The sequence below is a fragment of the Thamnophis sirtalis genome, unplaced genomic scaffold, assembly GCF_051295495.1.
Source record: "Thamnophis sirtalis isolate CommonGarterSnake01/CBP01778 unplaced genomic scaffold, rThaSir2_p1.2 scaffold_3, whole genome shotgun sequence".
Taxonomy (NCBI): domain Eukaryota; kingdom Metazoa; phylum Chordata; class Lepidosauria; order Squamata; family Natricidae; genus Thamnophis; species Thamnophis sirtalis.
The window spans coordinates 99,627,756-99,650,249 of NW_028261383.1; the positions used below are offsets into that span (position 1 = coordinate 99,627,756).

The following is a 22,494-nucleotide window of genomic DNA, read 5'->3' on the forward strand; positions in this document are numbered from 1 at the left end:
ATTTTGCAAGGGGTTTGCTCTTGCCTCCTTAGGGCTGAGAGTCAGAGGGACTAGCCTAAGGTCACCTAGAATTAAAATTCAGTCTCCTGGTTTCTAGCCTGGTGCCTTAACCACTATATCAGACGGTCTCTCTTTTGTGTAATTACAACTGCAGATTTTAAAAACTAGTGTAGGATAGTTTATACTAGTATTTATAAATGTAAATGCTCTTCCTTCAAATATTTCTTGTAAAAGATAATTATAATTATAGTATCCCAAAGATGACAAACATATTTTTTTTTTAAAAATCTTGTACAGATTCAATAGCCTTCCATGCATATTTGTTTGGAATAACTTTAAGTACAGTTGTGTACGTGGGCATAATTTCCTCTAAATGAGAAGGGCTTGTTTTTAATAAAAGTGTATAGGCCTTATTTTCAGAGTTTTTCAAACAATTTAGCATACATTCAAAATCTTTACAGTTTTGCTTTATACAGAAGTAAAGGTTCTGCATCTTATTAGAAAAAATGTCCCCAAAAATATCCCAAATATATCCCAAATAACTGGGCCTTGTTTTTCTTGGGATATTTTGCTTCTCATCCAAGAAACTTCTTCAGTAAACTGAAGGATGACCGAGAATCCCCATAGACAATTAGAAAAAATAGTTAGCAGTTAATACAGGTTCTGGATCAATTTAATGATACTTTAACATTTTCTGTTGGACACTTGTGGAGAAGCATTTAGTTTTATTTTTGTGTATGTGCTGGAACTGAATATTTCTTGTTTATTAAATAATGGATGGGAGTGAAAATATGTGGGGGGGGGCGCTCACAAGACTCAGAAAGTCCCAATTTTTCATAATAAGTGTTAGGAGATATAATAACTATACCTCTGTTGCAGTTATCTTCTTTAAATAATCTCTTGTGTGGAAACTCATCATGTATATTATTTCCTCCCTTTATTATTGGATGCCTAATGTTATGTGATCTGCCAATCAGTTTTTTAAATATAAAACATTTATCAACTTTGTTCCTTTCAACAAATATGCTTAACCAGATCTTTTCAGTTATCTTTACTGCTCAGTAATTCGCAGAAGCTCCCATATTTTAGGGAAATTTGAAATTTAGATGAGATATTTGAGGTGAAAAAAATTATGAGACAGAGCTAATGTAGGCTGCTAATGAGCCATCAACTCAGCTTTTCTCTTTCTTTATTTTGCCCTTTTTATCTTATCACATTTTATCTCAGTTTATTTCCTTGCCTTCAATCTGGTGTCCCCCCCCTTTCCAAACTGATATTTCTTGACCTTCTAATCACATTTTGGCTTCTCACCACGTTTTTTGTTCTTGTTAAATATAAAACAGTTCAGTAAACACTTAAAAACAACCCTATTGAGCATATGGCACTTATTTCAAAGTAATCATGCAGAGAATTGATTTGTATAAGCTGTTCTTACCTAAGTACTTGCTAAAACTATGTAAACAGAGCAGAATAAGTATGATTTAGTCTCAGCATTGCTTTGTAAGGAGGTGAAAAAGTGTGTCCTCATTGAATTTAAACCCCTGGGTCATTGCTTTTTTTTTTTTTAAGAAAGACTGGTGTCTTCCAAATCTTGCTCATTATAAAGCAAGATTATTGTAAAACCAGTAATTTTCTGGCATGACTTTAACAAAATACTATCACAAAACTGACTTTAAATCTTCCTACTTATTTCTTGTTGCCATTGGAAAAAAATGGCATGCTAAATTTCTAGCAGAAAATTGATACTGCTCAGATTCCCAGTGGTAGCTGACATACAGTGGCAGCTTTCCAACATGCTTGCTTATCCATTTTACAGGTGTAGCAATGATGCAAATAGTCAGCTGCCCGTATGTAAAGACAGTCGCTACCACCAAGACCGGTAATTTTTTAAAAACATCTTAGTCTGTTTTGTCTGTAAGTTGGCATGGTAGTGAATGTTGTTGTTTTACCTTTTGTTTGCTTTTTCCCAAATAACTGAATATTTATCTTTATTTTCAAAATATACTTATAAGTATAGATTTCACATGCAGCCAGCAAGAAACTCTCCCAATTAACTGAAATTATTAGTTTTATTATTGTAGTATGGATTTTCTGCAAGTTAAAATTACTCATGTGAATCTCTTCCATGTCCATGTTTTGTTTTTGTTTTTCTTTATGGGGATACAGTGCTTGGTTTTCCCTTTCCTGCCATTTGTACAGTGACCAGATCTTGTTTGCATGTTAGTGTGTTTGTGTTTGTGTATATATGTATATGTCTGAGTTTAAACCAATATTATGAAGGTTGTGCTACATACCTATATTTCATTAAAAATAAATAAACATAAACATAGATTTATGTGGCACTAAGCCTGTTATTTTTTTTAACATATATACTTTATATTGAGGTACATAAAAGAAAAATTCTTAATTGGCAACACGGTTATAAATAAACCATAATATTATTCATCAAATTAAACTATCACTGTTTAACCCAACAGCTATCTTAAATTCTACTAAGTATTCCAAAATCGTTCTAAGTAAAGATCAGATCTAGAAATAAAATACTGTAAAGTTAATTTTCAACAGAAATATTTTTCCTGTTAAAAATGACTATAAAGAAGCTATCTATCAAAATTGGAATATTCAAGTTGAAAAGACAGAAAAAATAGCAATTCCTATAAATGGTTACTACCATTGGTAGGAAATGAAACTTATAAGTGTTTCTTCTTTTTCATGGTCCTTTCATATATAAAACTGGGTAGATCACATACTTTTAGCTAGGGAAAAAAAGCACTGTGATTATTTACTGATATTCACTGTGCAGTGGTTGGCTTTTTAAACTTTACTACTCTTAGTTATGTTGAAAGTGCTACTTTTCAAGGAGAGTAAATTATTGTTACTTGCTTAATGCTAAAAAATAATGTAAACATTAGAAAACTGTTTAAACATGAATGCTTCACATGGTATGTCGAATGCTGACTACACTTTGTGTTAGAAGTTGGTGGTTGTGAAATAAAGGAATGATAGTAATTAGAATTTGTGCTGGAAGCACACTTTACTATTTAGAAGAAATATATGAACTATTAGTAATGGCTCAGTTTTCAGTTGCTTTATATATTGATTTTAGGTTGGTGGTTTTAATTAATAGAGTTACTTTTCATCAGTGTTTGCCTTTTTATTGCTCCTTCTTATGTAGGTGTCTTGCCAGGAATGGCTCCTCCTATTGTACCTATGATCCATCCTCAGGTTGCTATTGCCGCTTCACCTGCTGCATTGGCTGGAGCAACAGCAGTCTCTGAATGGACAGAGTACAAAACAGCAGATGGGAAGACATACTACTATAATAATAGGACCTTAGAATCAACATGGGAGAAGCCTCAAGAACTGAAAGAGAAAGGTACAGTGTTTAGTTTTGGTTTGTATATACAATGAAAGTTGGTTCAGAAAATTAAGACAAATTGCAGCGAACCCTCAGTTTTATGGACTCTGAGATAAGATATCTATTAAAACCAAATGTACAATAAGTGGTTTCAAAACTGAAAATGCACTTGTAAAAAGAAAACCCATCAATAACCTTTAGTTCAAGGAAGAGAACGGGGCGGGTTTACTGGTTTACAGTTATAATGATATTGGATGAGTGAGAAGTTTGAAGAAAATGTCTAATGCATCTTGGATGATTCTGCCTTCTTTCTTGAAGCACTCTAAGCTTCACTGATGATTCAGTTTGTTAACAATTTCATTATGTTCACAAAATTGACAAAGCTATTCATCACTTGATTTTATAATTTATTTTCAATTGGTCCACTCCAATTGAAGATAGCAATGTCTAGCACTTTCCTGTACTAAAATCATATATTTTCTTGGGGCCTAATTTCAGATTTATTTATTTTACTGCTAAGCATTTATCCCTCTCTTCCTTGAAATTCAGTTTTTGTCTCATAAATCCAAAATTTATCTAGAAAGTGGATAAAATCAACTGTTTGGTATAGTGGTTAATATATTTGTACTTTTCTGCAAGAATTCGCACAAGACACTGGCAAAAATATTGATGCCACTCACTATTTCTCAAAGCATCTCAATTTGCCGTGAAAAAAATTTGTAACTGACACAAGTAAATGACACCATTAAAAAAAAAAAATCTGCAGTCCTTAGAGTAGACACTTTGTTTTTGATGTATGACTTACGGCTGTAAATATTCACAGAGCTAGAAAACATAGTATGTCTTTTTGGGTAGTGTAATGATTGCAGTAACTGAATGATTTGCAAAGGGGAAACTGAACAAAGCATTAACGAGCAGCAGGAAAGAGACATCACAATTGAAGATTGTCTTCAATAAAGAATTTGGCCAATAACAACTACTATAGAAGCGTTTATCTAGTTTGATGTTTTACTACATTGCAATGCTAATAAAAGACCATTTTTTCAGAATATTTGTTTTACCAATTAGAATAAGTAAACTCAATTTGTGTTTCTGTATTCCTTCCTTGATTTTCCCAAAAAATGTATTGCTATACTAATACTTATCTGAGTGCTGTTTGGTGAATATATTTATTTTTCATCAGTAAATTTTCCTCATAGAAATATATAGCAAATTTGTATGTATACATTTCTAATAGACTTAATTTGGCCATTCCTATATATATAATTGCTTACAACTGAATATTATTTTTAATGTAACTTTGGTATTTATTATCATTGCAAATAACCCATTATCTAGAATCATTACCATTGCAATTTGAAAATGAATGAGTTGGCTGAGGGGATTAAATATGGTCCTAAATTCGGTATCTGAAATAGTGCTTAAAACCATGTTTTTCCTGTGATTATCTTGAATTCTGAATTGATATTGTGAATGTAAAGGTCTAGCCAATTCCATTCATCAACTTTTAAAAATAATTCTTCAAAATGTTATTTTTTTTCATAATGTTAATTTGGAGTCAATACATTAGTTGTAATGAATTTTTTTCAAGGATTGCTCTGCTATTGGCAAATGACAAATTGCCATTGGTAAATACTATACTGCATATAGTAGAGCAATCTAATTTGCTTTGGACATTTTAAAATTATTTTGTATTGTTAATATATAGATGTACTCTGAAGGTAACTTTTTAGGTTTTTCTCCTGTTCACCAACATTTTCTTAGTCCTATATTCCTCTTCATTTAAAAATAATAATTTTGTCTCATGATTTTGCTATTTTTTCTTCATCTGTCTGTCTGGCTACCTAGCTATCTAATATTCTTTTGTGTATTTGTGTAACTGTAGCTCTATAATGATTTCCTGGGTTCTATTTCTTCTGTGATTTCCTGTAAGGAAACTTAAAATCTTATAACTCATTCTTCATTCAGTAAAATAATCTGTTTTTAAAAGCAGGTTTTAAAAGCTAAGGTACCAGTTTAACAGGGTAGGAAAACTCAAGAGAGTTGCATTCTATGTAGATTGAAAATAGTGAAAGCAAACTACACAAGGCTATGAAAAAAGACACAATTACAATACTTGCAGCATTCAGAACTGGGAAATAGATTCTTCCAGGTAGTTATTATAGCTTCCTGCAATATAACTTCTGTCCTAAAGAATTTTTGCTCATTGAAAGCATAATCTTCATTGCCTTTAACTTGGGGGTGGGAGGGTTGTATAAAGCTGATTTTGATAATTTTGCTCAGAAAATGAGGTTGAATGTATTAGTGGAAAGTAAAGTATGTACAACCGATGGAAAGTAAATAAAGAAATTATACATTTTTCATAGAAAAAGTAGAAGAAAAAATGAAGGATAGCATTAAAGAACCTGTTGAAGATCCTTTGCCTATGGAAACAGAAGAAGAAGAACCCAAAATTGAACCCATCAAGGAACTTATAAAGGAGGTAAAAGCTCTGATATACCTAAAGTCTAATTTGATATTTGTTTGTTCTTTTAATAACAAAGTGACATCAAGATAAATATAAACTAATACCACCTTGAAATAACTTAGTGAACTTATTTGCCATTTAGATGGTTTCTAATGCTAACTGCATATTTTTATATATTATTATATTATTTAGAAGTATTGTTTAATATTACAGATTATATGAAGAAACAAAGAGCAGTGTTAAGATTTGTTCCAAAATATTGTAATTGCAGATATTGGGAGTATATTTTAAAGTACATATTCAGTACTTTATATATAGAACAGTTGCCAATTATATTTTGAAATGTACAAATAAAGTGAATATTGGAAGCACAGAATTTAAATTTTATTAAATTTATTTAAGTCTTTGGTAGGTTTATTGCTGAGATTTTAATAAATAGTGGGTTGGTTTAAGTGGTTACTTATTTTTTTTAAAAAAAATCTAAATAGAATTTAGAAATTCCTGTGGATCAGCCTTTACTGATTTTCCTCATCAGTTCTCATCACATTTGGTACATTCTATAATGTACCAAATGGTGACGAGAAGCACTCCAGCACTCTTTCCTAGAAGAGTGGTGAATTAGTGATGATTGGGGACTGGATTGGAAGCCTTCCAGATGTGGGGGAACTTGTTTCCTTCATGGAAAGAAGGCTTAGCTCTAACTCATTATTTTCTAAAAATGTGTTTAATTTTTATTTAGTCTCAGTATAAATTAACTAATCTAACCTAATTTAGAATGGTTGCAATGTTTGTGAAAGCATTTTTTGTTGTACATATATCAGATCCAATATTTTTATTTGTAACTACACTAAATCTTGCACAAGTTATGTTACATTTATGTAATCATTATTATAGCAATATGAACTGAATCCTATGCAAGATGTAGAGTTTGTATAGACGCAAATGTATATGTTAAATGTTAAATGTTTAGATTTAGGGATTTCTTCCTAAAACAACACCTTGGTATCTTTTGTGTAAGTGGAGGAAAGGCAGTCCTGGGGACTACTTGCATTTTGAAACTACCATCTTAATTTCTTGTTTCATTGCAATCCCACATTTCTCCAGTGGAAAAAGTTAAAAATATCTAATGAAGATGCAGTCCTTGATACAAGGTATTTTGGTAGAGATAACAGAGAAACTTTTAATTTCACAGATTACATGTTGAGGTGGTGGGATAAATGTTTCCCATCTCTATAGTAGGAAAAAAGTAATTGTTCTTTCTTTTGCTAGTGTTGTATAAATAATGACTGAATGTTCAATCTTAATATTTCTCACCAGGAGCCCAAAGAAGAAGAAATGACTGAAGAAGAGAAAGCTGCTCAGAAAGCAAAACCCGTTGCTACTACACCTATACCTGGTACTCCCTGGTATGTAGCCTTTGTTCTCAAATTGATTGTGTGGAGAAGGCAGTGACCAACCACTTTGATTTTGTTGGAAAGGAAATGGTCAAGTGTGCCAAGTTTCCAAGAGTTGAACTCAACTTCAAGGAGATTTTACTTATTATTAGAAAAATGTTCTTAAAATTACTGTTAGCTCTACTCTACATAGTCTATTAAAATAAAAAGCATTTTCTTGCTTGTTAACTTTCACATAAAATTAAATATTATTTAAACCCTGCAACAATTATATACTATATTCTATATTTTTTTCTAGGTGTGTGGTGTGGACAGGTGATGAACGGGTTTTCTTTTATAACCCTACCACTAGACTATCAATGTGGGATCGACCAGATGATTTAATAGGAAGAGCAGATGTGGATAAAATTATTCAGGAACCTCCCCATAAAAAAGGAATGGATGAAGGAAAAAAACTAAGTAAGGCTAAAAGTCACTTATTTGTTCAATTAATTCTGACAGGTTACTTTTTTAAAATTTGCATTTGATATGAAGGAGTATAATATAATATAGATTAGAAATAGTTGTGAATGGTCTGCAGTTTTGGAAATTAAATAAGATTAATTGTTAATACCTGTAAACTAGATCTCTGCCCTTTATGGCTCCTACAGATAGCCAGGCATAGCATTAGCATCTTGATTCAGGAAATTGCTAAAGCTTTTCTGAGGTAAAGATTAACACATACATTTAAAATAGTTTATATTAAACAACAACCATCCTACTCAGTATCCCTTGCTTAATCTTCTGCCATCCATTTTTATGGAGGTCTGTTCAGAAAGAAGTGATTCGTCTACAAAGGGTCCTAAAAGTAACATTAATACTGTCATGTTATGGGACAGAAATGGCATTGGTTTGCCCAGGTTGATTATCCTTCTGAACTTGAAAGATCCTGCTCAAGCAGCAGTTGAAGATTATATCTGGGGTTTGGTTTTCCCAGATTTTGCTGGTTACTAAACTACAGTAATTGAATTGATCACATATTTGCTCTATTGTTAACACATTTTACATGAAATAGAGTGGAGAATTATCTATATGGAGATAATTCAGAAATTGCAACTGTTTCAAAATACTGGTGAGAAAGCCATCTTCATTGCAGAATAACACTGATTTTGAAGTTGCTATATTGGTTATAAACAATATTCTCAGTTATGACTGGAAATCATAATCTAAAGAAATTATAGCTTGGCTAATGTATTTGTAAGACCTTTTTGAAATGTCTTCAAATTTAGCCTATGTAGAGTATCGTATTGTATTGTGGTATAAGGAACAGACCTAGTTAGCATTGGATGACTAAAAGAAGTCTGTGCCAAAATTGGCGCTTATATTTAGAAGTTAAAATAGAAGTATTTCTAAAGGATAAACCTGATTTTTCTGTGGAATGCTGCAGAAGGCTGCAAAGCTCTTTTTAGGAAGTATAGCAAGTTATTTTGTTGCTGGGCAGTGTGGTGTGATCCCAGAAGTGGCCACCATTTTCCAAGTTACCACAGTTCAATGTGGCTGCTTGGAAAATGGAGGCCTTCCGTAAAGCCCAGCAATAAAGCAGCTTGCTATGCTTCTATAACCCAAGCTCTGAGAAACTTCGAAAGGTAAGAGAGAAGGAGAGTATGGGTCCTGGTAGGGTGGAAAGCCAGGCCAAGGCCCATAGGGATCTAGTAGGAGAGATTCAGACATACAGGTAAATGACTACAGGGGTGCTGCAGCAGCAGTAACTTCAGGACCAGGTTGTAAGTAGCTTTTGGAGGATCTGCCATAACTTCAAACGCCCGTTAAGCAACTGGTCATAAGATTACCTGTATTAATTGGTGAAGATTAATAAACCGGTGAAGATTACCTGTATTAATTAGCCTGGCACTAATTAAGTCTTTTATTTCCTGAAATCCATGTCTTCTACAGTATTTTCATTGAGGTTCTTTGGTGGTCCTTGTATCCTGTAAAATAGTTCTGTATTGTTCAAGTGATAATTCAATTCAAAGGTAGTATCAATTAGTCCTTTCATCGATTTGGATCTTTCTTGGAAAGAATAATAGCTTCTGGAAGTTATGCTATCCATTTAAAAAAAATGTATGTGGATTTTTAAACTTTAACTGGAACTGTATGTTGTTGAAGAAATATATTGAATTTTAAGATACTAAGCTGCTAATGTAGAATAGTATTTTGTCTTTTAATTATAATATGGGATATATTTATAATGTGGGATTTAATTATAGTTAAGGCACCAGGCTAGAAACCAGGAGATGACTACTGGTCAAATTTTAGCCATGAAAGCTGGCTGGGTGACGTGGGCTAGTCATAGCCTCTTAGCCCACAACATCAGACAGGTGACAAGTTGGTCTGTCAATTCCTATCGCATCCAATGGATCAAAACCTGGTTGATAATTTAAAAAAAAAAAAAGATCTGCATGGAGGGATCTAATGGAGGGATCTAATGGAGGGAAGAAAATGTTCATTAAAATTTGTATGTGGATGTTAATTAGGCATAACTAATACATTTGAATGATCTACAAAGTAAAAAAAAATGTATTTCTTTTACAGTGAAAGATGAGCATGAAATGCTAGAAGAAGCCAATGATGATGAGCCTATTAAAACAAAGAAGCGGAAGTAAGTTTCTATTTGAAAGGAAGAATGCACATGATCAACTTTTCTATGACCATAAAGCTAAGTTAACTGTTTCTTATTTCTGAACTCGGAATGAAGTAGTAGTAGTCTGAGTATAAAGAACAGATCATTGAATTGTAATATTGGTCCAAAATGATGAAATTGGTGGGATACAACTTTGATAAATAAATGAATAAATTCTACCATATGTTTTTATTTTATAGGAAAGAAGATAACAAAGACATGGATTCGGAAAAAGAGGCTGCCATGGAGGCAGAAATTAAAGCTGCTAGAGAAAGAGCCATCGTCCCTCTCGAAGCTCGAATGAAACAGTTCAAAGATATGCTCTTGGAAAGAGGGGTCAGAAATAATTCTCAGATTACATTTATATGAATTTTTCAAAGTATTTCATTGTTTATGCAATCACTGAGGACTATTTCCTAAATTGATGAGATACATAAATTGCCATATGCTCTAATATAAAATAATCAAAAAAGTTGGCCTCCAATCTTTCCTCTTTTGAGAAAATGATTGTTCTACAGTTAGAGAATACTAAAAGAAACATAATCTGGATTCTTTTCAGTCCAGATTTAGACCAGAAATCAAAACACATTAGTCACTCTTGTTTATTCATATTTACCCATATTACCATTGTCAAAAACACATTTAGTACTTCTTGATTATTGAATAGTGTTTGCGGTTAGGGAATAAATAAAATTTTCATTTTTGAAAGATTTACATGCACTTTGATTAAGAACTGTAAGGAAACATCTGGTTTTGGTGCACTTTCTATGAAATGTCAAAATCTAATTGAGCTTTCAGAATCTTCCCTTTTACATGTTACAGAGTTGATTGTGTGCATAGTACTTCAATTTATGAGGAGAAAGTGGAATTTCTGATCACTCTGCAGAGACCTAAGAAAGCAAAGAAAGTCAGAACAAAACTTCAAGGCTTTCTTTTGATATAGCAGTTTTTAAATGTCACACAGTAGTGGTCATTTTAATGAGTAATTAGATATGTGTTAGTTCTCTGTAATTATGTAGACGTTTTTCAGAGCCAATTAGTGTGGAAATTGGCCCTGCTGACTTCCTGCAGTTCATCATCTATTAGTGATGAAACTGCTGTAAAGATTTCAGCTATAGCTTCTTTCTAATAGAAGCCCTGTAGATTTCAAGCAGAATTGCACAACTTGTATCTTTTTGCCTGAATTTAATTGCCTGCAAAATCATTACTTTTCCCCACTTTATTTCTCAAAGGTTTCTGCTTTTTCTACATGGGAAAAAGAGCTACACAAAATTGTTTTTGATCCCCGGTACCTCCTTCTTAACCCCAAGGAAAGGAAACAGGTAAAAGAAAAGGTCTTTTAAATAAATTATGTATTATATTCATATAATAAAATACAAAACCAGGGTTTTTAAAGGTTGGAAATGTTTGAGGCTCTTTACAATACAGTTTATTCTTCAGTTGGATTTATTTTGTTAATATCTGGAAGATTTTAAATGACTGAAGTTCTCAATTATATAGAGGAAGGAGGAAAACTTCTAAAACAGTATTTCTTTTGAAAAATAGAAGCTTCATCCTTCAACAAATTACATAGGTACTGCTTTGAATAGTTACAAACAAGAAATACTTATTTCAGATAAATTGCATCAAACTAATACCTATAGAAATAAATTAAAACACGAAACAAATTCTTGATTACAAAAGATGCTGAATTACTGTAGTTAGATGAAAAACTTTCCAAAGAAGGATACATTTTTCTAACATATGTCTATGGAGTCATCAGTCATCCAGGTCATGGTTGTTCCAAGAGTGCTTTTTTCAGGAGGCTGCTGGACTTTCTTGTTTTTTCTTTGAAGATGTTTTGCTGCTCATTCAAGAAGTTTCTTCAGCTCTGACTGGATGGTGAGGGATGGAAAGATTTATATTCCTTGCAGACAGCTGTCCATTTGCATTCCTTTAGAGAGGTTTATCTCTGTCCTCAGGGTCACCTGAGTGGTGCATATGGAGCCATATAGGCTGCAGGATGTTTTCTGCCGTGTTACATTCCTGTTAAAGGCAGGCACATGCTATTGGGGATGAGTCTGTTGTCTGCATCTCAAAAATATTCTAACATATATAACATACATACATAACGTGAGTGTGTGTACACGCACTCTAAAAGTTATTAATAGAGCCACCTCAGAATCAAGATGGTTTCATGTATATCTTCCATGCGAAATCATATGATCTATCTTAGAAGGAATTTTATCTTATCCAACTATTTATGATGCTAATAATAATAATGAGGAGGAGGAGGAGGAGGAGGAGGAAGAAGAAGAATCTTAGGACTGTGCAAAGCAATGAAAATAGATAATTCACGAGTGCTTTAACGCAAAAGGAGCATCTCTCAAAGTGTCAAAACTGCTGTGACCTTCCCAAAAAGTAAACAGTTGCTTTGAAGGTTTTTCATATGAATGCATTCGGAACATATTTTTTTCATTGACAGGTACAGTGGGAGTGTTTTCTTTGCATATGTATGCGTGCAGAGATAACTATAGACAGCATTTGAAGCAGTTGTGCAAGCTTGCTAAGGGTACCTAGTATTTATTTTGATAAATGTACAATTATTTATTGCATTACAGAATTAATTATTTCTGCTCAGGTTTTAGATAGTCTGCTTCCATGTTGATCTCCAGCTTTGCAGCCTACTCCATCGGTCAGGGTCCTGTGATATCTCTTAATATTTTCAGATAGTAGAGGAAGGAAGGAACATTTTGTAATTCGTAATTTAATAAACTTATATGCCGCCTATTCCCGTAGGACTCTGGGCAGCTTACAAATACAAGGATAAAACAAAAAATAAAAAAATAGGGAAAAGATGAGAACAGATTTAAAAGGAACACACCATACACTCGACTTAGATGGGGGCTGGACCTCATTCATGGGTCAACAGCCCCAGGCCTGCCGGAACAGCCAGGTTTGGGTGGCTTTTTGGAAGGCCGAGAGAATGGGAAGGGTCCGGATCTCTGCGGGTAGATCGTTCCACAGGGCCGGAGCAGCTACAGAGAAGGCCCTCCCCCGAGAGGCCGCCAGCCAGCATTGTCCGGTCGACGGCACCCGGAGGAGGCCCAACCTGTCAGTTCTTATCGGCCATTGGGAGGTATTCATTTGAGCATATTCCATTCATCTGACTTTGGAATCAATTACCTTTGGAAAATTTCCTTGACAAATACACTTACGTGAATTCTTCTTATTGAAAGCAAACATCTGTTTATATCTGTTTCTTTCTCTTACTATAATTTGTCGCATTAAAAAATAGCAGTAAAACTGCTTTTTATAGAATGCTTTGGTGTAAAAGTTGTTACTGAAAGATACTCATTTCAGTGAGTTTGAGATTCACGGAGACCTTTTATATTCTTTGATATTTTGTTACATCATCGCAAATAGTAATCCTAGTCTTTGCTTTGTTCTCTTGAAATAATGCTCAAAATTATATTTACTATTTATTCAGGTATTTGATCAGTATGTAAAAACCAGGGCAGAAGAAGAACGCAAAGAAAAGAAAAATAAAATTATGCAGGCCAAAGAAGATTTCAAGAAAATGATGGAAGAAGGAAAGATTAATCCTAGGTAAGTCAGTGTCTTTCTCTCTCTCACACACCCTTTTTATAAGATACCCAGTTTTAATTGTAACCTGAACTCTTTATGCATGTTGACTTTCAGAAAATGAAAGAATCCTGACTTGTTTCATGAGGATGAATTTACTAACTCTAGTAAACCGTGCCTGTAATACTGTAATGTTTCCTAAATTTAGCTAACCATTGACAATCCTAATATAGAAAATATATGATGCAATGGAGGACTTTCCCCCTGTTACAGTATTAATACTGAATACCTTATAAGAACTGCTGATGATACCTTATAGTGTTTTTTTAAAAATCTATTTGATCTACTTCACAAACTACATTCCTGGATCCTTTTGCCATCCGATTGTCAACAAAGGGAAAGACTTATGTGATCATTCAGCTAGTTGGCTATAGTCTTTTATTGTTAATGTCCAAGTGGGTTTCTTCAAATACGTCATATTGTACACAGGATGCCTTTAATACATTGTTAGACTGTATATAATTATTACTTTACAGAACTGTTCAATTTTATTTATCTAAACTGGTTAGGAATTAGTTTGCATTAACTCTCAGTTGTTTGCTATCTACTGGCTTATTTTCAGTTGTTGCATTTATTTTGCTTGAATTGACTTACTATCCTCAAAGACATCTTTCATTAAGCTTCTGATCCTTAATACTGTTAATTGGGATTAAGCTCCACTGAACACAGATGAACTGAATTTTGAATCAGTAAGCATATCTTTACATTGAAGTTCTGGAATACAATAAAATTGTAATTTTTTAATAGTTTAATATTTGGAATAGCTGTATTACTGATTTTGAATATAATTGTTTTAGTATAGTTGTATCTCAGTAATTCCAAATTGCCTTTTATATTTCAAAGGGTGTAGAATAAGTTAGCTCTGATTTGTCCTTTTGTGAATAGAAAGACTTCTTTCCTTGATGGAAGGGCCCAAATCAAGGAGGGGTTGCTGCTGGAAAGAGGAAATATAAGGAAATGTTAACTTCTTCCAGTAGGAGAATTTCACTGCAAGTAGTCTGCATCAAATCTATTACTATATACTTATTGTTTGGTTTTTATAATCAGTAAATAAGATAACTTTTGCATGTCTTGTCATTATAGTGTAGCTTCCCCTGCCCCCTTTTAGTTCAAGGTAATGATGATGTCCCTTTGGACACTTGCATTCCTTGAAAGTCATTTCTATATTTTCTGTGCTTACAAATTTATGCCCAGACTTGTTTTTGCAGGTCATTTTCTTTAGCATAGGCTTAAGTTCACTTCTAAATAATAGAACAAGCTACCAAATTCTTCTCTTGTTTTAATTTACCCTACAGCAACAGTAGGCGGGATTTCCCAAGTCTAATTATTTCCATGCTGTGATGAAAACATTCATAGGATTATAATGTCTCACGTAATCTCGGGGTCAGATTAGCATCAGATCTTGGAAAAAGCACAATAATGGTTTTTTTTTAAAGGTAAGTGGCAGTATTATATCTACTGCACGTCTGAAATTTGGAATCTGGCCCTGAAGGTGAGAATAACTTGTAGCAAAACTACAAGAAGACAAAGTGTAAAGCTTGGCAGATGCTGCTACTAATTTCACACCTGGTACAATTGGATGGCAAATGAGTACTGTTAATTTTTTAATTCATAACCTTGAATTTCAGGACCAGTGAATAAGGAATTTCCATTCAACGAGTATTGTGTGGTTGCTGGAAATTTTATTCTACATGTATACTCTTTATAAATCAAAAATCTGCAGGGCTGCCCTTGCAAATTTTTGATGAAATCAAAAAGGCTGCCCTTTTTTATGAAAATAAATATTTTACCTCTTGGTCTTACATCTGAAGGGAAGATAATTATGTAATAGTGTTTAGCACATACTTTGCAGCAGAATGCAAAGTTGTGTTTAGAATACATTTCCAGTTAAGAAAGCTGCCAAATCAGTACACTTACCATTTTTTACAGAACTACTTTTAGTGAATTTGCATTCAAGCATGCTAAAGATTCACGTTTCAAAGCAATTGAAAAAATGAAAGACCGAGAGGCCTTGTTTAATGAATTTATCACAACAGCAAGAAAGAAGGAAAAAGAAGATTCGAAGACCAGAGGAGAGAAGGTAAGATTTTCATATGAAGATGATAAAAGCAGTATGAATGAGAGGGACTCATGCTAGGCTTCCAGGTTCTCATTGCTGGAAGTCCCATTCCCACTACTTACTTCTGCCTTTTGGCCTCAGAATTTTGCATCTAAACTCAGAAGAACATCATTTCCTAGAAGATGTAGTATTTTGCCCCCTTCTTTCAGAATCAAGAACTTATTTTTAAATTACTGGAGGTAAAGACCCATCTTGCTAATCAAACCATTGCTAACCAAATCTTTAGTTCTGTATATCAGATTCTGAGACCTCCTTGTGGGCAGATTTTAAATGGCATTCTGCCTAAATGCTAATATTTTACTGTTGTTGGTTTTTTTAAAATATAATTCACTAAATATGTTTTCGTTTGGCTAGTTATCAAAATTAAAGGTCACCTATCAAAAATTAATGAATTCCAAATGTCATTTGTCTGCACTGTCACTTGAAGAGACAAAGTGCATATCACTGGGGAAGGCAGATGCATGCATGTTTTCAACAGTATTAACATTAAAATGTATAGAAGCTTTCTTTACAACCCCAGCTAACTGGGTGAATTAAGGAAAAACATATCTAACTAACCTTTAATTGAAATCAATATAAGTTCCTGGTAACAAAAAGACATGTGATATATCATGCAAAAGCTGTCATTCATAAACATTTCGTAAGTTAAAATGATACATATTCTGTTTTTCAACTTTTTTTAAAAAAAAAAAGAATTTTCTTATAGGTCTTAAATAAATTTCATAATAGTTATACTTCATTCTCTTAATTTGCTACTATTACTGTAATTGTTATTCCTGCTGTGCCTATTGTTCAGAAGTGCTCTATACATCGTATTCCAGTTAACCCTTATAAATGGATATGTAAGTACTGTTAAGATATTGCAAATAAGGAACTCGGAGTAAGAATGACTAGCTTAAGGCGTTGTGGTTTAGTTTATGGAAGATAAGAGATTCAAATAGAAAATTTCCTGATGCATTGCCATAGATTCACATATCTAGGAATAAAACCTATTGAATTTAGTCACAATTTACTTTATAAAAATAATATTTTTACTTTGTTGATATGGTAGTATCAGTGTCCATCAATGGATTCTCTTTTCCTCTTGTACTCCTCTCACTCTGATCTGAAGAGTTGGGGAGCCCTCTTGTGTAAGGAGGGTACACCTAGAGATCTTCAGGTGGGTGAAAAGCAAGAAAACAGTAATGCCCAGTGATCAATCCTTTGTCCAATGCTAGATATAGCAATTAGTCTTCATACAATATCGAAGTCATCAGCTGTCTAGAGGTGAATATGTAAAATCTGAAACCTCAACCTAAACTATAGTTTGTTTTATTCTATAGTTATAGTTTAAAAATTACTGTTGCATCTTAGCCATAATCATCAATAAATTCTTAAATATTGCATGAACAACATCAGTAATATTTTGTGTTAAATATTGCATTTATCTTTGTATTTGAAACTAATTATTTCTTTTCTCCCAAAACCTCTTGTAACCATTTTATGTATTCTGTTTTGTAACAAGTGGATAGATTTTACAGTTTTGTGCTGTGCGGCCTGTCAATCAGTTCAGTCTGACAGCTGTCAATCACTGACACGCAAAGTATTATGGGATTCCCTAGTGAGGAAAGAATTGGTATCTCTGTGTGGTGACTTTAGCCTCCCGCAGTTCCGGTACTTTACATTTTTTTCAGTTTTTTTCCTTGTGAAGTGATGAGAGTTGTACCCAGAATGTGTAATCTGCCAAAAAAAAAAACCCCAGTCCTTCTAAATACACAACAGTATTTTCTGCCTTGTTTTTCTTATTTTACAAAGAATAGCTAAATGTTAACAAGAAATGTGCCCCACAATGTTTGAAGCTTTCTCAGCCAGTTTATCAGAAAAGAATTTTATTGCATGATTTCTCCATAAACCCTTTAAAGTAAGGATTGGAAACAGCACACTTTGATTAATTGCTTATCGATATTTTCCAATTCTGTTTCCTAGAGAATCTTTAAATTAAAGAAAATAATTAAAGGTGAAATAAAAAAATAGTATATCATGCAGTCAGATTTTTATGTTGAAATAGATTAAAGATGTTTCATTGAAAACTTCTATTGCTTAACCATAGGATTTGGGTAATATGAAAGAAGACTAGCACATTGCTTATGGAGTGGGAGAGGACAGCAATGAGGTGCTCACCACATATCATAGAAACATCTTTGCCTTTCCAACAAACATTAGGATTTAAAGTGGAGAAAGCAAAGATTGCGTCAACCTCTTCATTATTATACCCACCCCATTATGTGCCCTCTCAAAATATGTGACCCTTACTCTTATTTAAAGTACGGAATTACTTCAGAGGATTATCAGATTAATACCTGTCTAAACAATTTCATAGTCTATCCTTTTGATTTGAAACACTTTACTCTCTTCCCCAAGCAGGTGTATATATATATGTGTGTGTGTGTGTGTGTGTGTATATGTATATATATATATATATATATATATATATATATATATATATATATATATATATATATATATATATATATCTGTGTGTGATTTCTGCTTTGCTTTTCCTTTAATCTTAAAGTGGAACAGCTTTTAAGTAACATATCTTGCAGAAAACTACACATTTTGTGAGCTTTCAGCAATGATACTAAATTAAAATATTAGTTGTCAGAATTGATTTCCTTTATTAGATCTGAATACTGCAGCTGCTTTTCACCCTTTTATTCCTTCTCTTTTGGAACAGAGTCACAAAAATAACATGGCTAGGAGATGAGAGCTTCTGTTTCTATAGAAACAGGGATACATGCTGGGTGAATGATGGACAAGATTTACTTTATAGTTGTAATATCCCAAGCCTTTCTAAAATGATCTCCCAATTTTATTTTGATTTGACTACCGACATAGTATATTAAGTTCAAGAGCTGATATAAAAAGAAATAAGAGAAGTAGCATTTATTCATGAGTGTGCCTGTTCAATTATCCTTATTTTAAAGATAGGGCAGAACTGTAATTTTCTTACATCTGGCTTAGAAAGCTTTATATTTCAATACTACTAATATGTTTAAGTTCAACTTTGAAATAATAGATATTGTGTTGGATCCAGAGAGAGAAAAGTGGAACTTTGCTGATACAACACTTTCCTGGTCTCTCCCTCCCACTATAGCACTATATGCTCTCTTAAAAACTCAATCTGGGGATCAAGGAATCCTTTCCAATTGTGTGTGGTAGACTTCCAATGCTATAGTAGGACAGTGAAATCAAGAACAGTAAATAAAATTGCCTAACACAAAAAAACAAGATATCTCTGGACCCAAGCCACATAAAAAATAAGGATGCTGCAAATCTTAATTATATTATGCTTCTGCGATTGATGGACAATTTACCAAATTGCTATAAATAAGGCATTTATTTTCTTCTTTAATTTGATTTTCTACTGCAAAAAATTCATTGATGTACTTTTATGTGAGGATACTATGCCAATAACCAAATGTCAATATTGAGGAATATCCACAGACTATTAGTATTATGCCCTTTATGTAGACATTACAACTAATGATAAAAGGAATCACAAATGCAAATTTTAATTGACCAGTAAAGATGCATCAAGCGGTAATAATCGCACAAGATTTGGTTTTCTTAATGTGCCTTTTCCCAGCCTTGCGCTTCTGGATGTACTGGACTACAGTTTCAGCATTCCTAGTCAACATGGTTGAGAATAATAGAAATTAAAGCCCAGTAAATCTAGAGGATACTACAGTGAGAGAAATTATTACATTAAAAACGGAATTTACCTTTATCATTATATCCCTATATAATTCTGGATGTATGGGGGACTTAGAAATGGCATAGTGTAGTCAGGCTAATTCATTGAACGTAGCAGCTAGGGTAAAATCTTTTCTCTCTTATACCAAAAAAAGTGTAAATGTTCTGAAAGGTGACCATTGCTAATTAACAGGATAAAATTACTGAGTTCACTAAAAAGCTCTGTCCTATGGATCATAGTTTTTATTATGTGTGAATAAGCTATTCATGTGATTAGGAACTATATGAATTGCAATGCACTAAAAAAGAATTATTTGCTCTACTGCAATTAAAATCCCTGCACCCATAACCCAAAACTGAGTTAGTGCAGATGTATCAGAAGCATCCATTATGTATCTTATGTTTGGTGCATATGTGTATAGATAGATGTATGCATATTACATACATATGTAGACCCTAAGATTTTGCAAGCATTTCTGTTGATGAAAATCCTTTGAATTCTTAAGAGTGTGGGATAGGAAAGAAGAAAACCTATATTTTGTTTGCAAAATAATTATTTTATGCAACACATTAGTGTAGGCTGAATTCTGCTCTGTATCTACTGATTTCTAATTATTTACCAATTAAAGAAGGTGTCATAATTTACCCATATTTTCTTTAAAAATTATGGCAAATCCATATCAAAGCAAATATTTGATTATCAAATTCTAATACAATAGAAATATACCTATGTTCTTTGTTTTAATCTTCAGTCAGCCACATATTGTTTTATTAGCTTTCAGTGAAATTTTAACTGTAACCGTTGAACAGATTTTTAAACTAAATCTCCAGCTTCTATTATCCCCAATGTCCATGAAAGATGAACTTACTGATTTTATTGCACATATATAAATGTTGATGCTTTATTCCTAAACCAGAAATTCGGGTGAATGCAGTATTTAAAAATGTATTAATATGGCAAGGCTATATATCCCATCAAATATTGCTTCTGTGAAATAATAGCTGGTATTCAGAAGTACTGTTTGCCCATCCATGTATTCTAGGAAACTCAGTACAAGTGTGGATACTCAGGCAGCATTCCCTGTATTTCCTTAAAGAGGAAAATGCACAATAATATTTATCTATATATTTTCATTACATGATTTATTTATATCAGCCTTCCCTAATATATGCACCTTCCAGATTAATATAGTTATTTTCTATAGTTAACCCAATTATAGTTAAACTCCTGCAGTTCTCAGCAGTGACTAGAAAATTGTGCAAGTTCTAACTCCACCTATCCAAATGAAAACCAGATTGCAGAAAGTTGCTATATGTACAGTGGGGCAAAAAAGTCAGCCCCCAATTGTGCAAGTTCTCCCACTTAAAAAGATGAGATAGGCCTGTAATTGACATCATAGGTAGACCTCAACTATGAGAGACAAAATGAGAAAACAAATCCAGACAATCACATTATGGTGGAAAATAAGTATTTAGTCACCTACAAACAAGCATGATTTCTGGCTCTCACAGACCTGTAACTTCTTCTTTAAGAGGCTCCTCTGTCCTCCACTCATTACCTGTATTAATGGCGCCTGTTTGAACTTGTTAGCAGTATAAAAGACACCTGTCCACACTCCACTATGGTGAATACCAAAGAGCTGTCGAAGGACACCAGAAACAAAATTGTAGACCTGCACCAGGCTGGGAAGACTGAATCTGCAATAGGCAAGCAGCTTGGTGTGAAGAAATCAACTGTGGGAGCAATAATTAGAAAATGGAAGACATACAAGACCACTGATAATCTCCCTCGATCTGGGGCTCCACGCAAGATCTCACCGCGTGGGGTCAAAATGATCACAAAAACAGTGAGCAAAAATCCCAGAACCACACGGGGGGACCTAGTGAATGACCTGCAGAGAGCTGGGACCAACGTAACAAAGGCTACCATCAGTAACACTATGCCGCCAGGGACTCAGATCCTGCAGTGCCAGACGTATCCCCCTGCTTAAGCCAGTACGTGTCCGGGCCTGTCTGAAGTTTGCTAGAGAGCATATGGATGATCCAGAAGAGGATTGGGAGAATGTCATATGGTCAGATGAAACCAAAGTAGAACTGTTTGGTAGAAACACAACTCGTCGTGTTTGGAGGAGAGAGAATGCTGAGTTGCATCCAAAGAACACCATCCCTACTGTGAAGCACGGGGGTGGCAACATCATGCTTTGGGGCTGTTTCTCTGCAAAGGCACCAGGACGTCTGATCCGTGTACAGGAAAGAATGAATGGGGCCATGTATCGTGAGATTTTGAGTGCAAACCTCCTTCCATCAGCAAGGGCATTGAAGATGAAACTTGGCTGGGTCAGCATGACAATGATCCCAAACACATTGCCCGGGCAATGAAGGAGTGGCTTCGTAAGAAGCATTTCAAGGTCCTGGAGTGGCCTAGCCAGTCTCCAGATCTCAACCCCATAGAAAACCTTTGGAGGGAGTTGAAAGTCCATGTTGCCCAGTGACAGCCCCAAAACATCACTGCTCTAGAAGAGATCTGCATGGAGGAATGAGCCAACATACTAGCAACAGTGTGTGCCAACCTTGTGAAGACTTACAGAAAATGTTTGACTTCTGTCATTGCCAACAAAAGATATATAACAAAGTATTGAGATGAATTGACCAAATACTTATTTTCCTCCATAATTTGCAAAAAAAATTATTTCCAAATCAGACAATGTGATTGTCTGGATTTGCTTTCTCATTCTGTCTCTCATAGTTGAGGTCTACCTATGATGTCAATTACAGGCCTCTCTCATCTTTTTAAGTGGGAGAACTTGCACAATTGGGGGCTGACTAAATAATTTTTTGCCCCACTGTATTTATTCTTATGCACATATATGGCCTATTTCAGTAATTATATAGATTAGCTGGCCTGTCTTCACAGCTTGGCTTGCTTGTGCAGTTATTGTACCAGTGCTAATACAGAATAGTAAAGTATACCAGCATAGTATAAACTTGTTAAGAAATATCCTAGTATTGAAGTAGTTCTCTGACATACATGTAAACATAGCCATTACTTCTGTTCCTTAATACTCTAATAACTCAGTTTCTAATTAAACTAATTTTTCATTGCGGTAAGTTTGTTGCTTTTTAACATTTTTTTGGAAT

General features: G+C 33.8%; 1 protein-coding gene across 3 annotated transcripts in view; it reads left to right on the forward strand.

Moving 5' to 3' along the window:
* TCERG1 (transcription elongation regulator 1) overlaps positions 1-22,494 on the forward strand; it is a 43,162-nt gene that overhangs the window by 15,767 nt on the left and 4,901 nt on the right. For 2 of the 3 annotated variants that reach the window (XM_087709597.1, XM_087709599.1), the window contains exons 6-15: positions 1,817-1,879; positions 3,176-3,376; positions 5,725-5,840; positions 7,143-7,231; positions 7,518-7,678; positions 9,791-9,857; positions 10,079-10,214; positions 11,111-11,200; positions 13,348-13,466; positions 15,432-15,582. In XM_087709597.1, coding sequence (XP_087565723.1) covers positions 1,817-1,879; positions 3,176-3,376; positions 5,725-5,840; positions 7,143-7,231; positions 7,518-7,678; positions 9,791-9,857; positions 10,079-10,214; positions 11,111-11,200; positions 13,348-13,466; positions 15,432-15,582 — 1,193 coding nt within the window. The remainder of the gene's footprint in view (positions 1-1,816; positions 1,880-3,175; positions 3,377-5,724; positions 5,841-7,142; positions 7,232-7,517; positions 7,679-9,790; positions 9,858-10,078; positions 10,215-11,110; positions 11,201-13,347; positions 13,467-15,431; positions 15,583-22,494) is intronic. The other variant, XM_087709598.1, reaches the window with a different exon arrangement.